Source organism: Pyrgilauda ruficollis, unplaced genomic scaffold (genome assembly GCF_017590135.1).
Source record: "Pyrgilauda ruficollis isolate IOZ18807 unplaced genomic scaffold, ASM1759013v1 scaffold83, whole genome shotgun sequence".
NCBI classification, from domain to species: Eukaryota; Metazoa; Chordata; class Aves; order Passeriformes; family Passeridae; genus Pyrgilauda; species Pyrgilauda ruficollis.
In genome coordinates, this window is record NW_024530266.1 from 2,191,694 (window position 1) to 2,215,503 (window position 23,810).

A 23,810-nucleotide genomic window follows, 5' to 3' on the forward strand; every position below is an offset into this window, starting at 1 on the left:
ATCAGATTTTGTCTTCCTTACTCCCAGAAAGCTCTGATTTCCTCAGGAGAGGGTAAAGAGCTTCCTGCAGGTATGGCCAAGGCATGGACACTGGCTCAGGTTATACACTTGGCTCTTTCACTCACCTTTTCCCACATGCTGTTCTCAGGGTATGAATTTGGAACCACCTCAGCTAAGGAGTCCAAAAGGTGTCTAAATCATGAGGAATAAACAGCAGCATTTCAAAGGGACTATACTTAGTATTTAAACTGTGATTCTGGACCAAAAGGAGGCTGCAGAGAAAGCAAGTCTCTAGTTAAAACACACCTGATGCCTGTGTGAATGCCCTCACATTAGTAATGCATTTCACCATCTCTCAGTTATATGAGAAGGGGCAGCAAGTGAAATGTTGAAGGGCTGGAGCCAAGCACAGGAACAGGCAGAGGAGGGAAAACAGACTCCAGACATCTGACTTAGCTCCTCACCTGCAGCAGGGCACAGACATATGGAACAGGATTCAACACCCCAGAGCTCCCACAGCAGGGCAGACACTGCTCTGCAGCTGTCAGGAATTAGTGGGTAGAGAAAGACACCTCCAGAAAGGAACTTATCCCACTGGAAATGCCCCAGGTAGGCAGCAGTGTTCACCCATGCTGCTCCAGTACCATGAAATGAAGTCTGGGGGAAGACCTCAGATTGTATCCCTCTCCCTTAGATGGTTGGAGTTCTGTGAGCTGAATTCCTCTGAGCACTCTCTGTGCCTCAAGTCCCCATGTGCAATGAGAGCATCTCCTCCCCTGACAGGGAGGGTGCACAGCTCAGCCTGCCAGCATCTGCCATGTGCTCAGCACAAACACACATTTGGGAAAGGGGGCTATGAAAGCATCAGATGCAAACAGGAAAAGGGGCTGGCTTGGAAATCTGCCTCCATTCACAAAAGCTACATTATCTGCATATTCCAGCTGCCCTCAGTTACTTCAATGCCAAGAGAACAGGATGGCAGCACCAGGGCTGTGCACTTCCTGGCCACGTCACAGCGCAGATGCAGCACTGCTTGACTTCGGGAGCCTCAGCTGTGCTTTCAGGACAGGCAGCTCAAGCTGAGCCTTTGTTCACTCAAGGCTGGGCTATTAATTTAGAATTCACTGAGGCACAATGAACAGGGAGCCCAGTGACAACATTTTTATAGCCACTCTCCTTACAATGGGAGCTTGTAATTCCCAAGGCAGTACTGGCCTCTGTTTGTCTGGTGTACTTAAATCTCCACCTGTGCTTTTATAATAACCAATATTTTCTGCCAGAGCTTGCTCTTACCCTGTTGGAATCAATTCTTGTCCTGGAGGTGTAGATGGGAGGAGGAATGTTGAAGGCTTGAGGAACAAGATACTCTTCAGCATCCATCATATCTTCCAGGTCTTCCTCGTCAAGAAGATTTTGGAAGAACTTGCTGTCATTTGGGCTTGGGAGCTTCATACGATCATCTCCCTGAACAGATTGTATTGAGAGAGGAAAAACATCAAAAGATGGATTAACTTCCCAAAAAGACAATTTTAGCCTCCCTACTGCCCTGGCAGCCAGGCTGCAGGGACCACACATGCTGCTTTGTTTGTTCAAAAGCACTACATCCACATAATTTGTGGGTTTGTTTTGTTGCTTGGTTTTTTTGTGTTGTTTTTGGTTTTTTTTTTTTTTTTTTTTTTTTTTTTTTTTTTTTTTTTAACTGGGAATATGATGACAAAAACGAGTAACTGTATGAATCAAACAAAACCATGCTTTTGGCATTCTTGTGATTGAGCTTTTATTCTTTCTTCTCTCTTTTTCCCATACAAGATCAGTTTCTGACCCAAGTTCTGACATATTTTGTGAAATATCTCAGCTATTTAGCCTCAAATAGGGAGGGGTGGGGAATGAGCAAGGAAACTGTTGTGTCTGGATGTTTGTTTTTTTGTTAAAAAATTTGTACTTTAAGGGATTTAGAGGGTAAATTTCTCTCTTATCTGTACGGAAAGTTCTGCAGAATGTAAGAGAGCTGAAAACAACAAAAACCAAACCAGGGAACAACAGTGCCTTGAAATAACACCTAGGAACTGGAGAGGGAAATCCTGGCTGCTCTTTGTTGGTGCCACAAAACACCACAAAAGGCAGCCCATGCCACAAACACCTATTACCCTATAGAAACACTGCTAAACTCCACTGGCTGGCTGGACAGTGGCCTCCCAGTCCTCAAGAATTATTATGGCCCATGTGGAATCCAGCAGGGAATGATGATGGCTGTGTTGTGGCGTGCACACAGACCCATTTAAAAGCTCAACAGCAGCTCTGTCATTGTGGATTGCACCTGGGAGGGAGGGAGGGGAGTGCTGATGGCAGAGGCACCAGTGCAATGCAGTGATGCTGCTTTGTCCTCCTGGAGCTCACACTGTCTGCAAGGAGCACTGGGGAGAGGGTGAAACACCCACCAGACCTTGCAACACAGGGGAGGGAAGGGCAGGGACAGAAATGGAGGAAAGAGGATATTCTTATTCTCGTTCTCATTCTTTGGAATAAGGAAACACGTCCTGTCTAGCATAAAGTCATTTATTCAGAACGGTTTTTCCAGAATCAGCTGAACTTACAATTTACCACAGTGGGGAATACTGCAAGAGGAATTCCTCATTCAGCACCAAAATTCCTCTTGACCCATATTTCACTTTCCAACCATATTTCCCTTGTGCTGAAGCTGAAGGGGGGCAGGATGATTCATGGTGTGCAGGAATGCACCACAAGTCAGCTGGCAGCTCTACCCAGTGAAATCAAACACCACACTGTGGGACTGGCACTGGACCCATTTGGGACACATGAAGTGGCACTGGCTGTACTTCTGGAGGCTTTCCTTCTGGAGGAGGAATGCTTACGTCAGTGTGGAGCTGAGGATCAGCTCAGTGCACCTCTGCCCTGTGCTCCATGAAATGGAGCAGATACACCATGAGACAGAGCATGAGAATATCATTCCCTGGATCAAACTATCCCATGCTCTGGTCTCTGGTGTTTCACCATGTCTTAGGGTACAAGATGCGCCTGGGGCTGTGCATTCTATCACCATCTGTCAGAGCTGGGACAGTTCTCTTCTGTTCATGGGGCAGTTTTCTTTATCTCCCCCACAACCAATCCTCCCTCCAGGCGATCTCTTCTGTTCATCGCCAAGGAGTGTCCCTGCATGGCTGATCAAATTCCATCATCCCATTGGCAGATGCTCTGCCCAGGGGGAGGAGCCAAGCATTCCCACCTGGATACAATCTGACACTGGGAACACCACAGGAGCCTTTTCCACTGCATTCCCAGAGGAAGACCAGGCCCATCTCCACACCCCTGGAGATTCAGAGGAAAACTCCACCCTTGTCCAGGATCCCTGTTCCAGCAGAACCACAGCTGGCACTGCAGGAGGGCTGAGCCACCATGGAATGGGACTGTGCCACCACCCTGACACACAGGGGGTCAGGGCATGTTCTGACTCGGCACTGATGTTTTGTATTACTGCATTTTTTACGTTATTTTTATTTTCTTCTTTAACAGAGAACTGTTATTCCTATTCCCATATCTTTGCCTCAGAGACCCTTAATTTCAAAATTATAATAATTTGGAGGGACAGGGTTTACATTTTCCATTTCAGGGGAGGCTCCTGCCTTCCTTAGCAGACACCTATCTTTCCAAACCAAGACACACCATCACCTCACCTTTAAGTTTTCATTCTCCTTTGAACTGTTCACACAGTGGGTCCTTACCTGAGAACTTTATACTTTCTGTGGCTGGAGTTGAGCTGCAATAAACACACACACAGGTCTAGGCTGCCACAGAATTAGGGAAGGACACATTCCTGCACACACAGCTCCAGCTACCTGTACTCACCAGCTGCCATAGGGCAGTTTCAGGAGATGAACCCATGAAGGATGAAACCTTCACAACCCTGCCACAGGGATGTGAAGCCTCGAGAGCCCTCAGAGGGGCTCAGAGGAGAACAGATAGGGAAGCTCCTCCTTAGCATTAGAGGTACCAGTGTGATACAACTCTCTGCGTTCTAAGAAACTTTCATGTTTAGGCTGTGAAAAGAATCCTGCTTGTGACCTCAGCAGTGCAGGGAAAAGACTAATCCTAATCAAGTTTAGAACCAAGGAAGTTCTTGGTCTAAAAATAGATCCACTGTCTGCCAATGGATGAAATTTGTAATTTGTTCATGAGGGAATGCAAAGCACTGAGCAGCTTGTGAAGGCAGAAACTGTATATGTGCTCATGAACACAAGCTTGGGGAATGAATTTCAGAGTGTTGTATTATTCATATCATTATTTTTGAGATACTGACACTGCCCGTTCTACTCCATGCTTGTATAACGCCATGGTCACTGTTTGCTTTAGGCTCAAGAGCACCTTGCACTTCAAAACATTCAAAGCCAACACCCCTAACAGTTGGGTGCTGCAGAAAAACTTGGTTTTCCCACCCACCCCTGTGATACTGCAGGGTTGCTCACCTGAATTACCAGGTATCTCTGAGGGTCTCGAGCCATTCTAGAGAATTCAGCAGCCAGCTCCTTGAATTTTGGCCGACTGTCAGCATCAATCATCCAGCCTGGATGAAAGAAGAGAAAGAAAACAGTTAAGTGTTAAGGGTGGAAACAATTCCGTTTCTTCAAATGCACAAGTTTGAAGTATTTGATAGCTCTGACCCAAAGAAAAGTTGCAATAAAGAACCCAGAAGAATGGAAAGTTAGAATTCTATGCTGCACAAAAGGGGAAAGACCTGGGTTTGGCCAGGCTAGGTTGTTCCTTACTGCATGGAATTTTCCTTAATTTGCTGGGCTCCGCTCTGTCCCAGAGACAGCAACACCACCTTGCAATTTTCTCCACCTTGCACACTTGGATACCAGCCCTGACTGACTTTTATTAAGGATGTGTCTCACCACATGGTACATTTTTGCACTCAGCAAAGCCCTTGCACAATTTAATTTCCACATCTCCAAGCACTGTACAACTGTTTTCAGAAGATACTTTAATTTACTTCTAGTTGTCCTTTCCTTTTTTTTGCAGGGCTTTTGTGTACAAAGCAAAAGGAAAAGGAGTATATATGATGGATGAGATGTCTGTATGTTAATCTCACTTAAATTAAGCCAGAAATATCAGAGAGATATTTCTAATTCTTTTTAAATTAGAAGCATAACCTTGGAGGATACTGTCATTAGAGGGGGGGTATCTTGGAGATAAAAAAGTTGGAAGAAACCATGTGCAGACTTTTTTTCCTTTTTTACTAGAGTAAAAATATTCATAAATTTTTGTACTGGACTAAGAATGATAAAAAATAATCCTCTCTGTAGCATTTCTTCTATTAATTTTACTTTTTATTATTACTACTGCCATCGTCATTCTTGCTACTAACAATAAAGCCTTCGTGATTTCTTTCCTCAATATTTGGGAATGGGATTTCTCCTCACAGCTTTCTCTGGCTGGGTATCCATGTGCCATAATTATTTTTAATACTATCTTTTTTACATCAGAATCAATTGTCATGGAAATGACAAGGGTTTACAATAACAATCATACAATTTTGACTTCACAGCAAGAATATGAGATAACATCTGACAGTGATAAGAGGCTGAGCTAACTCGGCCCTTCATAGCTAACAATTGCAAAACTGCAGATGTGCAGACAGTGTTTAAATAGAATTTACAGTATCTTGGGCAGTTTTGTTTTGCAGCAGCAGCTTGCCCTGTTTCCCAGCTCTGTCAGAGACTACCTATGCAAATGTTCTAAACCAGGGTCCCTCCTGCAAGCAGCACAGGGATATCAAAAGTGACAATTCCTTACACTTCACCATCACCATATAAACATCAATTGTGCAGATTGGGGGCTGGGGCAGGCGCTCTCCCTTCTCCAGGAGGTCAGGGATCTCTCGAGTTGGGATTCCATCGTACGGCTTCCCACCAAAGGTCATCAGCTCCCAGATGGTCACTCCTAGGTAGAAGAAAGAGTGTCAGTGTTTGGGGTACACCACTGAGATTCCCTCACAGCAGAGTAGCCTAGTCTAGTTCTGGACTGCAATCTTTTCTTCTTCACCAGTGCCTGGCCCAGTTCTGGACTGCAATCTTTTCTTCTACACCAGTGCCTGGAAAACTGAAGTTTGGACTGAGGGGATATAAGAATATGCCCCCTGTTGATGAAGTAACAAAACTATCTTTTGTCCTCTTAAAAAGGAAAGAAGCCCAGAAGTTTCTCTCCTTGATTAGGTGAAAAGGCATCTCATAGGACCTGGAGGATTTCAACTCAAACTTAAGGATAGCCAATTGGACAGGAGCCAACAAGTCCCACCTGGGCAATTTACTAGAAAAAGAAGAGAACAAAGAAACTAATCGCTTTTGTGAGGTGTTTTACCAGGAGCAGAAGGGCCTCTTGCACTTGGATCAGTTTTTCTCTGTAAAGAGTTTGTTATTTTGCCTTTTAATAAAACTTTTTTGTTTCCAACACTACCACAGGAGCTATCCTGCTGATTTTATGCCTTCTAAGATAGCTCAGCTATCTTGGGTGTGAAACATATCTCCAAGAGCTTCTGAGACCTGGCTGGAGGAGGCTCCTGTTTCAGGGGGACAGGAGGAGTTGCGCAAGTGGCTACACAGTGCTTAGCTGCCATCTGGGCTTAAACCATGACAGTCTGCCACTTAAAAACTCTGGAAAGTGGTGAAACAGCACTTTGTGGTAATCTTCAACAGCAACTTCCCTCATTTTTATTGGTGTGAGAAATGGCATGATAGACCTGAGGCACATGAGAAAGGTCTGAGACAAATGAAGGGCGGTAAAGTAAATGGGTGCAATACCAAAAGAATGAATCACACTCTTTTATCAAAAAGGGAAATGAGTGCCTGATCCACTCTATTATTTTAAGGGGAAAAAGCACAGATGTTCCCTAAATTAGAGCACAAATTTCCCACAAAAGTACAGCACTGAGTAGCACGAGGTCATTGGCTTTGCCTTGGAAGCCATTCACAGCCACTGTTATCATTTCTTCCCTTAAATCACGTTATGCTTCTGAGTTTATGATAGTGCTGCACTACAGACCCAAGATTCTCTTTTTGAAAAGCCATAGGATTTGTTTTGGCTTCAGAGCTGGAAATAAAGATCATATATCATAAGTAAAAGAATTTGTGCCTGAACAGAATCTTAAATATTGAAAATGCTGCTCTCACACTGTTTTGTTTAACTTTTATTTGAATTGCAAAGGTCATTTTAAGCATGCCTCAGATCAGTACCATATTTTGACAACTGTCATGCTAATGTGAAAAGTGATGGGCAAAATTACCACATGAGTAAACCACATTTATTTCACCCTCATTCATCTCCTTGCTGATATTAAATAACTATTGTTAATATTGTTAACTACTGTCAAATGTTTATGGTCTTTTCCTTTCTGATTATAGATGTTGTGGGCTTCCTGCATATAAAATGAATTTCATAAATGAAGGCATATTTTTTTCCCTGAGTGATCCAGGGTATGCAGAATTTGAAGAGAAAGAGCAGCTTTACAAGACCAATGGAACTCTCCCAGGCTCTTTTCAGCTGACTAGAAGAGGGCAGCTACCCAGCCACAGCAAACAGTGTCTTTTGCTGCTACCCACAGGTAAAAGTGAGTAATGAAGAGAGCTGTACACCCTTTTGGTTCAAAATGGAAATAGGACTCCATAGCCCCCAATACTGCTGCAAATTTCCATTTACAAAGGTATACATGATTTTATTAATAATAGCTGTACCTGATAAACAGGCAGAGACCTCAGCAGATGTGGCAAACAGCTCATCTGAATAGCCATTAGCAACACTGAAGGAACACCTCATTTCTCAAATATTACTTTTTTTCTGTGTGTGTAGCTCACCAATTCCCAAGTTATCTGTGAAATTAAATGGATGCTTGTTCTAGTTAGTTTGGAGAGCTTGTCTCTTCCTTTTCTTTCCCTTGCCATATTTGCTCTGTATTATGACAAATTCCCTTTTATCTGACTCTAGGTAGAGAAAGTCCCATAAGCCTGAAAATGTTTTTTGACATTCATGGCTTTTAGAGCTGAGCTTTTCAAAGACTGCTGAAAATTGTGACCTGCAGCTGTATTTTTATGAATCCATGGCTAGGCTGAAAGAGGTCTTCTTCTGTCATAATAATCAGCCAAACTGCTACCAGACCAGACCTGGAGGCACTCACCCCAGCGGGGAACATCATGATAATATATTTCAGTGAGCAGGGAAGTAACACAGGAGACAGTAACAATTGCTGCTTAGAGTTACACATTTAAAGGGAAAAAAAAGCCCCAAAACCTGAAGATCAAATGCCTCTGGAATTAACTCCTTTGAGAAAAGAGGATATCTTTAACAATACTAACACAACTCGGTTTAATGCTTTAAAAGACACAACTTTTTAAACTAATCACGTGCAGATTTACCATAGCTCCACACATCACTCTGATGGGTAAATTTCCTGTAGTGTATGCACTCCAGAGCCATCCACTTAATTGGCATCTAGGGAAGGACAAGAGAAATGTAACCTTAGAAATACATTATGAAAACAATACAAACAGATCCTGTGTGAAGATAACAACTTTCTCCCTGCCTCCTTCAATGGCGAGATTGAAAAAAAAAAACAGAGGAAATGGTTGTTTCTGCCTGCTAGAATGGGGCTGTGCCTCATAAAACTTGGAGGTCAGAAAGATGAACCAGTTACCTGCAGAACTTGTGATATTTACACAGAAGTAATGGAACAACCTGTGTTTTCATCAAACCTTTTAAAGAGGGACCAACTCAAAAATTGCATATAACTCCCCTAAATCTGAAGTGCAGCAGAGAAGGTGGAATGCAGGAGCTTTTATTCCTTAACAGTTTGCAATCTCTGCAATCTGAGATAGCAACACTCTATCTCAACTGCTCTCTAATGAGGCCAGGTTACAAGGCAGGGGCTAAAACACTTCACCATCCCCACCATCATCATGATGATGGCAAACAGGCAATGGGGAGAATTTGCAGTGCTTTATTGTTAACTCCCAATACTTGTTAGAAACCATCCTAGGAGCCACCTCAGCTCTCTGTATCAGCACAGCAGTGGGGAAAGTTTTTCCCCAAACTAAGTCAGCAGCCCCACATTCATTCCTGTGTGAGTGAATCATCTTTTCTGACAGAGAAGGGTGTGCAGGCAAACCAAACCTCGTTCCTGCACTACAGCCCATCCTCTTGAGTTCCTGTTAAAATGGGATTCATGGTGTTTCCCATTCCCGAGCTGGGCCCAGCAGGCACAGCTGATGGCTCAGGTTTTAGCTTTTATGTTTTTCAGATTCTGTACTGCTTTAGTGTGTGGGTCTGAGCTTCATATTAGGGGATGGTGAGCTCTCTTCACAGAGCAGAGAGACAAAACAATTCCTTCTCTAGCTGGGGACCAAGGAAAACTGATCCAAATCTCAGGCCCACGAGCATAAACAACATGGACTGAAGAGAGAAAAACAAGAAGGATGGGACTTCATAACCTAAAGCTGTAATTGGACAATTAACTGCAATATGCAAATGGGCCAGAACTTATAAAAGTGTGAGACCCTGTGACCTGCTGTCCATTTTGTGACCATTTTGGTTCATCTTGGGTGCAGCCCTGGCTGGGCTCTTGTGCTGCCCAAGGTGGATTCACTGAGGCCTTCTAATAAATCCCTGCTTTATTCTTTAACTTCATCTAGCCTCTGTTCTAGGTCAGGTTTTACAAGGCCTCACAGCCTTGCAGTCTGTGAGTTTCTCATGGACAAGCATTTAGGAGATTTTTTTACCTGGCAGGGACTCGTATGGGTTGCCTCCAATTTGGAATTATAGAAGAGGTACTGGAATAAACCAAAGGGATGAGTAACTGCAGGCAAAATCTGAACAGATGGTGGGTGTAAAAGCAGAGGATGTGTCTTCCTTCAAACCCTTATGAAACTACCTTCCATGAAGTTCACTAATGAACATAACCTATAGAGTTAAGGCAAAAATAGCACCTTGTAATAAAGGCTGCCTTAACTCTTGCAAAGACAGTTCGTCCTCCCCCACTAAACTCTGCAGAAGTGCACTGCTTTCATTCCCATTGTATCCCAGATGTGAACAGTAGCTGAAGGAGCAAAGCTGCCTTGTTCATTATGGGATAACTCAGGTTGGAAGCGATTCAGGAGGCCTCTAGTCCCACCTCAGGTTCTCAGCAGGTTCAGCTACCTAGGAGATTAGAATTGCTCCGAGATTTGTCCAGTCTGGACTTGAAAACCTTCAAGGATGGAAACTGCACCACCTCTGTTGACAACCACTTGATTGTCCAGTCTGAACCTCCCTAGCATGCTCTCAATACTGATTTCATAGGGTGCTTTTCTGGACCTGGGAAGTGATACATCTGCCATAAATCCTGCTCCAGAGCTCTCAGCAGTAACAAGTCCAAGAACACAGCTGCCAGGGAACAGCTGGTTTGCAAAGATCAACTCTTTTTTCTGTCATTCACTGTCAGATGGAGGGAAGAGGCTGAGGGGTTACCAAGATGGGGATTACAGAAATGAGGGAACAGGGGAAGCTGTCAAAACCCCACCTTTCCTGCCAGGAGGTATCTTCCCATGGGGAAATAGGAAAGCACTGGTGGCTCCTCTCATGCTCTTCACCTCCCTGACTGACCTGGCCAGGTGATCCAAGGGCAGCAGCCACACAAACAAGGCAGCAGCTCATCCCAAAGAATAGCACACACTGGCAACAGCTGTTTGTCCCAGACAAGGGCATGAGTGAGCACAAAAAACCACAAATAGCAAGGAGACAGAAAGCAAACTGAACATCCAGGAAAAGGAATGACAGGTGAAGCAAATCCTTTGGGATTCTGTGACAGATTGAAATGGGGAATTTCAAGATGTTTAGGGAGCAGCCAGAAGCACCACCTACTTACTGCCTTCTGAATTTTACGATGCATTAATCTGAAATTGGCAGAAATGAGGTAAGGCACTACATGGCAATGGTGTGGTTTGCTGGAAAGTAATAGGGGAAAAGATTATCCTCAGGTTGGCTTTTAGTGACCTGGCATTCAGCATGGTATTGGAGAGGTGAACACAAGACATAACTACACAGGCTCTTCCAATGTGATAGAAGAGGTAAATTCTCATGTTCTGTGGCCTTCCCTTTTGTCTTCACAAAAATTACTTGTCTGGAAAAATGGGACTGCATGTTATTGAGGTTGGATACTGGCCAGGGAAAGAGGTGGGGCAGGAATGCCCCAGAACATCTATCACTCATTGAACCAAAGTATTCAAAACAAGACACACCTCGAGCACGTGAAAAAAAAAAGCTAATTCTGAGTGTGAAAACTGCTTGTGCTATTATTTTTCAGTGCCTGGAGAAGCTCACTGTGCAGAAAACAAGCAGCTTTTGTCTGTGCTTTCACAACAGAGTCCTTCTGCAAGGCAGGGCTTTGCTCAGTCACTGACAGACTCTATTACACAGACAACAGTCCCACAGGGACCGACTGTCACATTCATATTTTCTGAAAAATCCCTTTGCCCAGGACTTTTCTCCTGGGAAGCTGAGAAGCCTCAGAGAAAAGGAAAACAATTCTTATCTCATTGGCTGCTCCTCTGTTTTGCTCCTTTGGAATGTGTTTGGAGATTGTTTACCCACAGGTGATTGTTTCATTGGATTCTGCTGTGAGCTGTTTTGACTCATTGGCCAATCAGTGCCAAGCTGTGTCGGGACTCTGGAGAGAGTCACGAGTTTTCATTGTTATCTTTTTAGCATTCAGTAAGTATCCTTTCTGTATTCTTTAGTAGAGTTTAGTATAGTGTTCTTTAATATAATATAGTATCATAAAATAATAAATTAGCCTTCTGAGAACATGGAGTGAGATTCATCCTTCCTTCCTCCATCAGGGCACCCTGCAGATACAATAACTGACCTAAGGAGGAACTTCAGGAGCTTTGTCACAGCATGGCAGATTTACCTCCAGACATGTTCAGTGCTCACCTTGCCCCCATCAGCATTGTACTCCTTTTCATCCCCTTCCAGAAGCCTGGCCAAGCCAAAGTCAGTGATTTTCACGTGGTTTGGTGATTTCACCAGCACATTACGGGCTGCCAGGTCTCGGTGGACGAGTCTCCTCTCTTCCAGGTACATCATTCCCTGGAGGAAGAAGAACAGTACAATAATGCTAATTAGTCTTACATGGTTTTGGAGAGCTAACTTTCACTGGTGACATGTAAAATGGCTGGTTCAATGATGAGTATTTCCAATGAGAAAATGGCCTAGAGGGGAGAAGTTCAACATTGCTCTTGCTCTGAACAGGAGGCAGGATTAGATGACCTTGAGTTAGTCCTGTATGAATGATTCTGTAAGATTCAATTACCAAAGAGAAAAAACCCAACAAAATAACACATAGATAGCTCTTTTGCTTCAGCAAGCTTAAAATCTGGAAATGTGAGACAAAGAAAAGAAATATTATGGCCCTTGTTCTTCAGACAGGAAATGTGATGACCATAAAAAATAATCAATTTAGCCCAAGCCCCCCAGAAATTAAACCACACTGGGGAACAATCCCAGCTCTGTCACATTCCAGACAAGTGTCTTTAATTCAAGACAAAGATTTTTGTCCATCTTCAAATGGTTTTTAAGTTGGTCACAAATTTTCACTATCCTCAGTGGATTAGAAGGAAAACAATTCTTTATTCCAAGTGCTCCAACTCCCTCACCTTTTCACTCCCTTAAAATATTGCCTGTAGTATTATAATAAGGCATTAGATCAATGGCCCTTTTTTATGAGCATATATATTCTGTTAGAAGTATATTCTGTTAACAAGCCCATCCAGCTGCCTTTAAAGATAAGGTAACATATACTCAAACTGCCTGGCCTTAACCTTATTCTCATTCTGATGGGACTCTAACCATCCACCAGCAGTATGGAAATTTGCACCATGGGACTCTAACCATCCACCAGCAGTATGGAAATTTGCACCATGCTTTGTGACACTGAGATCAACACCAAAGCTTGGTCTTATTAATTATATAACGCACAAAGGATAGTTGGGCAGGGTTACAAGCCTATAATTGCATTAAAAGGCATTTATGACATTAACCACCATTATTAGAACTTAGAGATGAAATCACACACTTGACAATTGCCTTTAAGGTATCTCTTAATATATTAGCTCTGTATAATATATATGATAATTTTTAAAAAGTCATTGCTGAATACCAAAGAGATCATATTATCTCATAATACAGATGATAATTCAGAGAGTCACATGTAGTGATTAAAATAACCAGATTACTCAGTGCCATGGGCCAGATTTGATTATCCCTGCACAGCCTGAGGAGCTCACAGGTACCTGACCATGGTCTCTGGACCCAGCCCTGCACAGGGTGCCCAGGGAAGCTGGGGCTGCCCCATCCCTGGAAGTGCCCAAGGCCAGGCTGGATGGGGCTTGGAGCAGAAAACACCAAAACATGCTTGGAGCAGCCTGGGATAGTGGAAGGTGTCCCTGCCCATGGCAGGGGGTGGAACTGGATGGCCTTTAAGGTCCCTTCCACCTCTAGGATTCTATCAAAGTGTATGTCAATGCAAAAAAGGATCAAATGGAGCCCTAAACTGGTTTTAGGTGAAAGATTTCAATGCAAACACCAGTAAAAGCTTTGAAAATACGTGGGAGAATGTTTGGCATAAACAGTATTTCATGCAGCCAACATGAAGGGCTGTTAAAGAGGACACAGGGACTCTTTGGCATAAAGCAGCTGAAGTTATTCTTTAGAAGCACTGCTACTTGAAGCAAACACACCCTCCTGCCAAGTGCAAATCAATATTTTTGGCTTTTGACCATCAGAATTGTAAGTCTTTAAAAGAATAATGGTTTTTGACATCAATGTTTTTTGACATCAAATTAAAAGCACTAGAAAAAAAAAAGACAAATAAATCTCATGGGCTGAACAATTGTGAATCACACAAGAATCACACCATGATACCAGCTGCTGAGGGAATTCTGCTGGCATCAGAATGTATCAGGCGCAAATAAAATTATACTCTTTAATAGATTAACTTGTACCTATCAGCACTGAAAAAATATGAAAATGTTGCAGATTGCTTTTGGTCAAAATGAAAATACAGAATTTGTCTTGTGAAAATCAAAAGAGATGAGCTGTACCAAGGCTTTAGCCTCCTGTTTCTAGTTAATGATGGCAGGGATGGATGGTAAGGTGTGCAAAAACATCCTTCATTGAAAGAGTTACACAACCAAATCCTTAACTACGCCACTTTGGTCATATTTTGCTGTCTCTAATTTCAAGCATTTTTTTAAACCTATAGGCTAAAGCTTTAGGACATTTCACTGTTTATTCTATTCATTCATCATTCATTTCCATTCATTCCAATTTTGTGCTATTATTTAGCATCACTTTAGCAAGATTTTATTTTATTCATCCTAACCTCACACTCTCAAGAACCAGGAAGATGTGTAATCACCAACACCCTGCATTGCTGCTCAGCAATACCACAGCTGGTTTTCTTTTCTTTTCTGTCCAGAAAGAGTGCAGAAATTCCAGAAAGAGCTGCCTGTGGATCACTGCAGTTTGCTTCACCTCTGTCAAACAATCTTCTTGGGGCTGCCTCCCACCTGTGTTACCTAAAAGCCAGAACCAGCCCCTGTAGGGTTGGTTGGCACCTACAAAATCCTCTGCAGAGGCCATGGTCTGCAGAAATGTAAATCCTCTTGGGAATACCCAGGGGAAACCTGTTTGATTTTCCTGATACCCTATCAACAAGCTTTAAATGTGGGTGCCAGAAGTATAAAAGAATTTATTTATTTATACATAAAGAAAATTTATATATACAAACATATATCTATAAAATATATAAAAATTATATATATAATATTTTATATATATATATACACACACATATATAGTATATCTTTTCAATAAATGAAACTTTCCAAGTGAAAGAAAAAGAATCTAAAAAAAGGGAATCCTACAATATTCACTTCAGCAATACTGTCTAAATGTATATTATGCAGAGAACTACTTTCTGAAGACATTTTTTAACCTTGAAGGGAAAAAAAGCTCTATATGAATCTTTAATCTTTTACTATGATACAGAAGTATGATAAAAAATACACAGTTGGTGGCATCCCCACCAAAAAACCCACGAGAGAATACCAGGAGGATATTTTATGTGTCGAACAGACTAAAAGTTATTTGTTAAAAGCTATGAAAAAAAATCTTTTACAATTTTATTCAGGAGTGTTTATAAATTCTCTGGCACTGTGACAGCTTTGGAGTGGTCACTTCAGGTACAGTCAGGTTTGCTCTTTTCACAAAAAAAATATCAGACCTGAAAATGAGAAAATGTGCTGGCAATAAACGGAAGTGGGACAGTGGAAAGGAAATTTTGTGCCAAAAATCCCATGGCACAAGAGAAGACAATGATCTGGGACAGCTTTCTGATCTTTCCAAATGCTGAACTTCAGTGGAGAAAACATCTAATTAGGTTCATAAAGCATTAGGATTTCCAGTGCTGTGGAAGTACCACCAAAGCTGGGCTGGTGGAGGAAATAGGAGAATAAAAGGATTTTTTAAAAGAGGAAAATGATGTTTTTCTGACAAATCACAGCTTTGAGATCTGCCTTGAAATTGTGGCCATAATTTGCTGTTCCTTTGCTTTATTATAACCAGCGTTACTTCCTGCTACTGCTGGAATTTGCCTCCCGGTTTCTGGGGGAAGCTCTCGAGCACAGCCTCCCTTTGTACAGCTCAGAGTGTGAGAGGTGTGAGCACAGACTATTCCAGATGCTGTAACTTCACTTCCTTCATTTTCCTGGACTTTTTGGAGTCCCACCTCCCTGCAGAGGATGCTTCTAGGTTTGTTTCAAAAGTGGCAGGTGCTCTGCTGGGAATGCCCAACTCTGAGCTGTATGAGTCCTGCCTGAAAGATCTTTCCCTCAGGTGCCTGGATTTCATCTCCAGAAAAAAAAAAAATACATTCATTACCCAGACTGATTTCAAACAGGTATGTAAGTCATTAAATGCAAAGTCCTTTTGGGATAATTGCTACAGATGAACTGAAGTGTGTTGAATCACTAACTAAAGTTTAACATATGTCTTCTGTCTTGCACGACACAAGGCATCATTTTGCAAGAACAAATCACATTTAAAAACTAATTGTAAAGACTTTTACCTGCCCCAAGATCTCCAGCAATACCAGCTCACAGCAAACCCTCTATAAATACTTTTTTTTCAGTGTGATTTTTGGTTGTTTCCTACACTAAATATAATTGTTTCCCTAAATTGAGGGCACGTTGATCTTATCACACCAAGGAATTAATAATAACTTCCACGCACCAAAGCTAGCACACATGGCAGATTCATCAAATTCATTCTTCAGCTACATGAAGGAAGAAAATATCAAATCCAGGTCAATTCTCATGGACATTAGTCTGCAGCCTTGGAGACTGCTCTCTTACCATCGTAACACCTCAAGGTTTGCTTAACAGTGTGAGTCACTGCAGAAAGCCTCAAATGATCATCTTTTCCCCTGCCCACCCCATGGAAAAGGTGTCATTTTGCCTGGGCTAAATACACTTTCAAGGAAAACACTGTGCCCCTTGTTGTCAGGAGCAAGAGCACTGATGTGTGCTCCTCCAGAGAGAGCTGTGGGGCAGAAACACTGACACTGCCTGAAACACTGACACTGCCTGAAACACGGACACTGCCTGAAACACGGACACTGCTCTGAAACAAACACTGGCACTGCTCTGAAACAAACACTGGCACTGCTCTGGGAGGCCCTGACTCAGCTGCAGAGGGGTGATGTCCTGGGCTGGCCTGGGAGCTGGCACTGGAGGTTGCGGCATTCACATTCCCAGGATTTTTCTCCTGGGAAGCTGAGAAGCCTCAGAGAAAAGGAAAACAATTCCTATCTCATTGGCTTCTCCTCTGTTTTGCTCCTTTGGAATGTGTTTGGAGATTGTTTACCCACAGGTGATTGTTTCATTGGATTCTGGTGTGAGCTGTTTTGACTCATTGACCAGTCAGTGCCAAGCTGTGTCGGGACTCTGGGAGAGTCACCAGTTTCATTATTATCTTCTTAGCATTCAGTAAGTATCCCTTCTGTATTCTTTAGTATAGTTTAGTATAGTATTCTTTAATATAATATAGTATCATAAAAGAATAAATTAGCATTCTGAGAACATGGAGTCAGATTCATCCTTCCTCCCTGTCAGAGCTATCCCTACAAATACAATAGGAGGTCACCTCACAGCCAAGGGCAGGGAAGGGATGCTGCCAGCCTGAGCTGGAGACTCACTCACCTCATGCTATGCACATATTCTAAATGAATCCTCACCCATTTGGGGCACCATTTGTGTTGGCTTGTGGGTTTTTTTTCCCCTTTCACAAACAGGACAGGACTTCTGGGGTACATCCCTTGAGCTTTTATTGCAGCATCACCCTCGTTGCATGGTTGAGACAATTGAAAGAATGCAAAGCTCATGTCCTGCCAGCAGCAGCCAAAGATTTGTTACAGAGCATTTAAAAAACTTTTTAGCCAGCAGCATATTGCTGAAGCTCACAGACAGTTGTTTTAACTAATTACTAAAAGCACACATACACCTGCTTCACACAATGCCTGTCTGCTTTCTATTAACAACACACAATGCTTCATTATTAAGCTTAAAACCTTCTACTATCTTGCTAAACATATTTTCCTGCAGTCTTAAGGTCTATCTTAGCCATGCCTAAAACTCAAACTATTGTTTCATGTCCTTGCTTGCTGTACTATTGTAACTTTTTCTACCTTCAGACTTTGCAGCTGCAGCTGATTCTAAGTTCGTCTGCTCTCTCTATTTCTGATGCCTGCTTTTCCAGCTTTCTGGAAATCATCTTACCTTTACTATTTTCCACAGTGGGATGTCCTGGGTGGGCTGGCCTGGGAGCTGGCACTGGAGGTCACCTCACAGCCAAGGGGAAGGAAGGGGGATGATACCAGTCCAAGCTGGGGACTAACTCACCCCTCGTGCTAAGCACACCTCCACCAGCTCACCTGCCAAGGGCTTCTGAAAATATCTGCAGCTCTGCCAGCCCTGGTGGAGCTAACAAGGGAGAACCAGTCCTGTAAGCCCAAATATTTAGGAATTCAGTTCAGTTATAGGGGGTAATTTATTCTCTCTCTCTTTGGTAAAGGGCAGACAAAGAAAGCTTATGTGATAGTCATGTATTTCTTCCCATCTCCTGCTCACTTGACAAGCTCTCTCAAGGTTTCACTTCTCTTCAGTTTGAGTTTGAAGCAATGTGCTATTAATGTGTAGCAAGCTGTAGCTCAGGGTAAAAGTGCTTTTATCTCAAGCTGGCCATCTTCAGATGCACAAAGCTGATATAACTATCTGGATTTGCCTACAGTTGCTTTGGTCCTGTCCACCTGAGCAGGACAAGATGACAGAAACTCTGCCAGATCTGCCATCTGAGCAGGTGTGACACGAGCAGAGGGGACACTGCTGATAACAGCATTTTCCTCACAGTCCTGCTGTGACTTTGCTAAATCTTTTCAGACTGAACAGTTCAGAGTACACAAGTTTCTATACTTGACTCAAGAGATGGGATCCCAGTGCAGCTGGATTATTGTCCCTGTGGAAAGGCAACCACTGAAAACCCAACTCCTGCACAGGTAACTCGAGCTAGTTCTGCTGGGAAAAGAGCAGGGATGTTTGGAACACAGGTCAGTCTTACATCTCTCCACTTGTGGCTCACCCAGAAATAAAAATTCTCTCTGCTCGCATGTGGGCTGGCTCAGCTAAAGCACAAAATTGGGATGAGCTGGCTCCATACCAACCACAGGAGGACACACCCTACCTGTGGCAATGTAAAAGTGCCAGTTGCACATCAAAAGAACAAGTCTGGATAAAAAGAAGTCAGCACCAGGTATTTGCTTTGCACCACGTGGCAGCTGCAGTTTAGCTGTTCCAGAAATAGGAGACCAAAAGCCTGATTCACTCCACTGCTAAACTCCATCCTAGGATACAAAATAAAGATATTGCTAAAGCACAACAGGTCAAAACAAACTCAAGAAGCCAAAGTGAAGGGAAAGAGGCTATGAGGCTGATTAGATGAGAATTACAGGAAAAATGCAGTCTATTCCAAAATGACAGGTGATTCACAAAGGGAGAAAGAGTGGAGAGAATTGAGAAGAGAAGCAATTTCATAAGCTTATGACATTTCAATGCCTAATTGACTGGACTGAGCAGACATTTTGATGGGCCCAGGCCCACTCCAATCCTAAATTAACATCTCAGGAATGTCATCTCACCCCCTCACAGCACAGATAAGTGGGTCACTGCTAAATTGACTGATTCTCAATTCTGAGCTTGTGGAGCCCTTGAAATAAAGTTCTCTGTGCTGAGGAGGTTCTGGAACTCCTCGGGCAACACCAGGAGGGGAGTTTGTTCCACTGCAGCATCAAACATGTCTTTTGTCTGAACTCCTGTGGAAAGATGAGTTGTGTCCCAGGCTCCCTGAAATGATACAGCTTTCTGGATTAGGTGGTGCTGAATATAAGAATCTGTGAAGCACTTCACCTTCTTCTGGTGAAAGATGTGACACAAACCTATAAAGCAGTATAAGCAATGAGATGCAGGCCAGTATTGATTTCAATGCTGGCCATACTGGATGTGGCTCTGAGTTCTTGTCCCACCTACAGGCACATCTGTGCAGCTGCTGCAAAGTTCATAGCCAAGTGTGGGATTCCTGAGGGAGGGAGCTGTGGAGCTGGGCCTGATTTGCATTTAGCAGTGAACTCAGCTACAACTGGGTGCAAGGTGCTCTCCTGTGCCAGCTCCATTCTCCATTCTGGGGGCAAACTGGGACATGCTGGCTGTGCTAGCCCTTCACCCAGAGCAGGTGGCCCAGCCTCCTGGGCTGTGTGCACAGGCTAGGTTACTCTCCCTTATTCCCAAAGCGCTGAAAAGGACAGGGATGTTCTCCCATTAGCTCTGACAAAAACCTCAGCTCAGGGGACTGCAGCCCAAAGAGGGGAGAGAAATTGAAGCTGGTACACAGTAAGGGTATCAGCAGTGCCGTTCTGGTTGCAACTGCACCAACAACACTATTTTTTTCTGTGAAAGAGGCCTTTAAACAAGAGCTAACTGCCTAAATAACGAACTTATCACTGCAAAACTCTCCTTGCTGGGCAATAACATTTACTGCAAAGCAACTACAGTTTAGAGACTGGCAGGATCACAGTCCTGATGACAAAGGCTGTTTCAAATTGCTGTACCAAAAGAAAATCATGGTAATCTGTGCTCTCGTGCCAGCAGAAGGAATCTCTAGTGTAGAACTATAGAGATTTAATGGAGAGGTCTCTGGAGGAAGTGGCCTGAAGGAGACAGCAGAAATCCCATCTCTGTGTTTGTACAAATAATTAAAATGCCATTTACAGAAAAAGATTTTCAAATGTATCTAGCTTTTTCTGCAGATTATTTGTAAACTATATTCATTACCTGGACAGTTTCACTGAGCATCTTAAGTGGATTGAATCAGGGTTGGGAAGCAGTGAAATAAAGATATTCAGGAATACCTGACATCCAAGTCCTGCAGAAATTTATCTATCTATCACCTGACCTCTGATCTGGGGAGTGCTCAGAGACTTCAGGTTTCAGCCCCCAGTGGATCACATACTCCTGGAAAGTGTTTGATGCTTTTCAAAGTGGCAACCAAAGAGAGGTATCAGTTTGAACAGGCTCTTTGAATGCCATTCTTCTCCCTTCCATTAATTGCTTCAGTTAGACCAGCTCCAGCTCCTCCCTCTGAAGAGGCAGGAAGGCTAAAGGCAGCCCATAAAGGAGTTCCCAGTGCAGCTGGAATGGGGGAGCTGTGATCAACGCTTTCCCGATCCTGCAGCTCCAAACTGCCCAGCAGGGAGATCACTTGACTTTCCTGGAAGGAAGCCCACAGCAGCAGACTTGAACAATGGGCTGCTTCTCCCCCAGCCAGCCCCTGACCTCTTGCCAATGTAATTACAGTCAGCAGAGAGTATTGTGCAGTGCATTCAGTCTCTCCAAGAAAGTGTATTTAAAATGGATTACTTCTGCTCCTTAGGCAGGCAATCAATAGAGATGTGGACTGCAATAAGTACAGAGATGTCTGTGGGCTGCAGCACTTATCCTCTGTGTCTCTTCAAAAATTAATTAAAAATCAATGAAGTGTGCAGCCTATTAATAAGGAACCTCCAGATTAACAGATACAAGCCCAGCCTTCTCTCAGGTTCAGAACAAGCACAGCCCCAGTGAAACACTGGAAACTCTCCAGCACTCCAATCATGACCTTTCATGGCCACGCCCTGCACCTGGCTGAACTGCAATATCCCCAACTTTATGCACCCTTCACAAATTATTACATACTGTGTGTCTCCAATGGGCTAAGCAGGAGGAACTGGGGAAAGCTTTCAGAGTTTCAGAGTTTCTCTGCTGTTTCTACTGCAGCAGAGAAATGAAGTTGGAAATTAGCTGAGGGCAAAGCAAAACCACCTGTGTGAAGGTGGGATCCATCAAACATCTAACACAGGGTCCAGTCCAATCTCTTCTCTTAAATACAAACTTTTTTTTAGACACCTTTCTTGGGAAATGAGTCCTGACCTTGTACCAGATAATTTTCCACTGGAAGCATGCTGATAAACTGGCATGTCATGCACTGGATGCAAGGTTTCCAGTATTCACCTGACGTAGTTGCATGCTATGATAATATGTGACAAAACAGGTCTTTCCTGCACCCTGTGCACTGGTGGCTGGTTTGGCTGAGACAGTGTTTTTGGACAGCTGAAATGACACTGCCCTTCTCTTGGGCAGTGCCCACGGAGCAGACAGGGCACACTGGTCGCACTGTCTTGTGTGTTCAAACAAAAATCTCCCAGGAAGAGCCCACAATAGCTCCCTGCTTTGCAAAAGGCAAATAGGCACAGAATCCCACTAAAACACTCGAGAGGTGAAATTTTTTACCTCAAGATGTGTTTCATAGTGCACTCTCGGTCCAATTAAAAGCTGTTAGCATAATCCTGTGTCCTCATTCAATTAAGCATGGAGGATTTTATTTTCTTTTCTGAGCAAACACCATGGTTGGGGCTGAATTTCTGAGGCAGGCACCTTTATTTGAAAGGTGTTCCTGCAGCTCACACAGCTTCAGGGCTCTGTATTTTCACTACTTTAAAAATCACCATTTCAGGGTAAATAGGGAAACAACAGGACAATGGAAGCACTGCTTTCAGAAACCACCACTTTCACGAGCTATTCCAGTGCCAGGGCTACCAGGCTCTGCAGGAGAAAAGTGGAACAAGGGCATATTTACCCTGTCCCTCTCCTATTTTGTTCTCACGTGAGCAGAGCAAGCAGTCGGTCTGTACACGGGCTTCTGCTTAGGACTGCAACACTGTTCCACAAAAGAAAATGTTCTGAATCTATTCTAAATGCTTCTGATACTCTGAATCAAGAGAGTTCTTGAATAAATTACAGCTTTGAACTCCCAAACTCTGTTGCCACTAGGTTTCTGAGCACTTCTTAAAAACCCACATCACAGGTAACCATAGTTACCTATTACATACATTTTTTTCCCTTTTCTAATTGAGTAGCTTATGACAGTGACAGAACAGGAGAGGCCAGCAACATAAACAGAGTGTGCTCTCTGATAATGGCTGGAGAAACCTGCTAAATAATCCATTAACCTTATTCAATAAATACAGATGAGTGCAGGAATGGGGTGCGTGGAAGGCAGAAATGTGCTTTCAAGAGACACCTCTTTCCCCCCAGCTAAACCATCCCATCATTATTAATAGCTCAGAGCATTGCTGTGCTGACACTGAGAGCCCACAGAGTGTAAGTCAAGCTGCCACCATGCCCCACGAGCTCCCTGCCTTCAGAATGAACCTCCTTCCATGCCTGTGTGGGGATCATTAAACTCCTTTCCCTGGTGTTTCATCACCTGTCACCTTTCCCTGGCCATGTCACAGGACTGGGAATGCAAACCACAGCCAGAGCAAGGCAAAGGACAGCAGAGCACTGGGGTGCATGGTGTGTCCCCTCCCCTGCTCCTCTGCCCCTCAGCTCAGCCCTGCCCAGACACGGACCCCATGGAGATATGGGGGCAACACACCCAGGGCAATTGAAACAAGCCTGGCATTGCTTTGTTCCAGGATACTCACAGAAAATAAAGCAGAATTCCATCCCTTGAGGTCTGGAGCACTGACTGCAGTGATATTTTGCGCCACATATTGGCTCACCTCCCTGTAAAGTGGTTCTGCAGCTCCACTAAGGGACCACAGTCCTACACAGGAGAGAAACTACTTCTAAAGTAGTAAATATCTAAATAAAAACTTTCATCATGGCCTCTAAACAAAACTTTTTTTCCCTAGATCCCAGAAATATCTGAGGTTTGGCTCAAGCTTTTAAAATCTAGCTATCTTGAGGTGAATCCCAGACCTAGAGGCCTTAGCTCTCAAACCTGAGAAACCTCTCAGTGAGCATGAACTGACTGCTTTAATTGATCTCTGTACAGTTCCCAGCTACAGCAAATACTTTAGTTACAGTTTCTTTTTTGTTAGGTTGTCTCCAGAGCCAGGGATGCCATGACTTATTTGAAAAGAAAGAAAAGTACTCATGGCTTTGACATCTCGAGATCAGAGCATGTGGGTGGTGAATACACTGGAAATTTTGAGAGCTGCTGAGCTGAAACATGTGACCTGAGTGGAACACAGAGCAGTCAGGGCAGGTGTATTTCCACTGATAGTAACATTTTAAGTGTCTTAACACTCCATTCCTAATTTTCTAAATTTAATGGGAGTT

At 43.3% G+C, this 23,810-nt stretch overlaps 1 protein-coding gene across 1 annotated transcript in view; it reads right to left on the bottom strand.

The window, feature by feature from the left end:
- ERBB4 (erb-b2 receptor tyrosine kinase 4) overlaps positions 1–23,810 on the bottom strand; it is a 572,997-nt gene that overhangs the window by 14,807 nt on the left and 534,380 nt on the right. The window contains exons 21-25 of the mRNA XM_041487708.1: positions 11,974–12,129; positions 8,424–8,499; positions 5,812–5,958; positions 4,482–4,579; positions 1,294–1,464 (exon numbers count right to left, since the gene is read on the bottom strand). Coding sequence (XP_041343642.1) covers positions 1,294–1,464; positions 4,482–4,579; positions 5,812–5,958; positions 8,424–8,499; positions 11,974–12,129 — 648 coding nt within the window. The remainder of the gene's footprint in view (positions 1–1,293; positions 1,465–4,481; positions 4,580–5,811; positions 5,959–8,423; positions 8,500–11,973; positions 12,130–23,810) is intronic.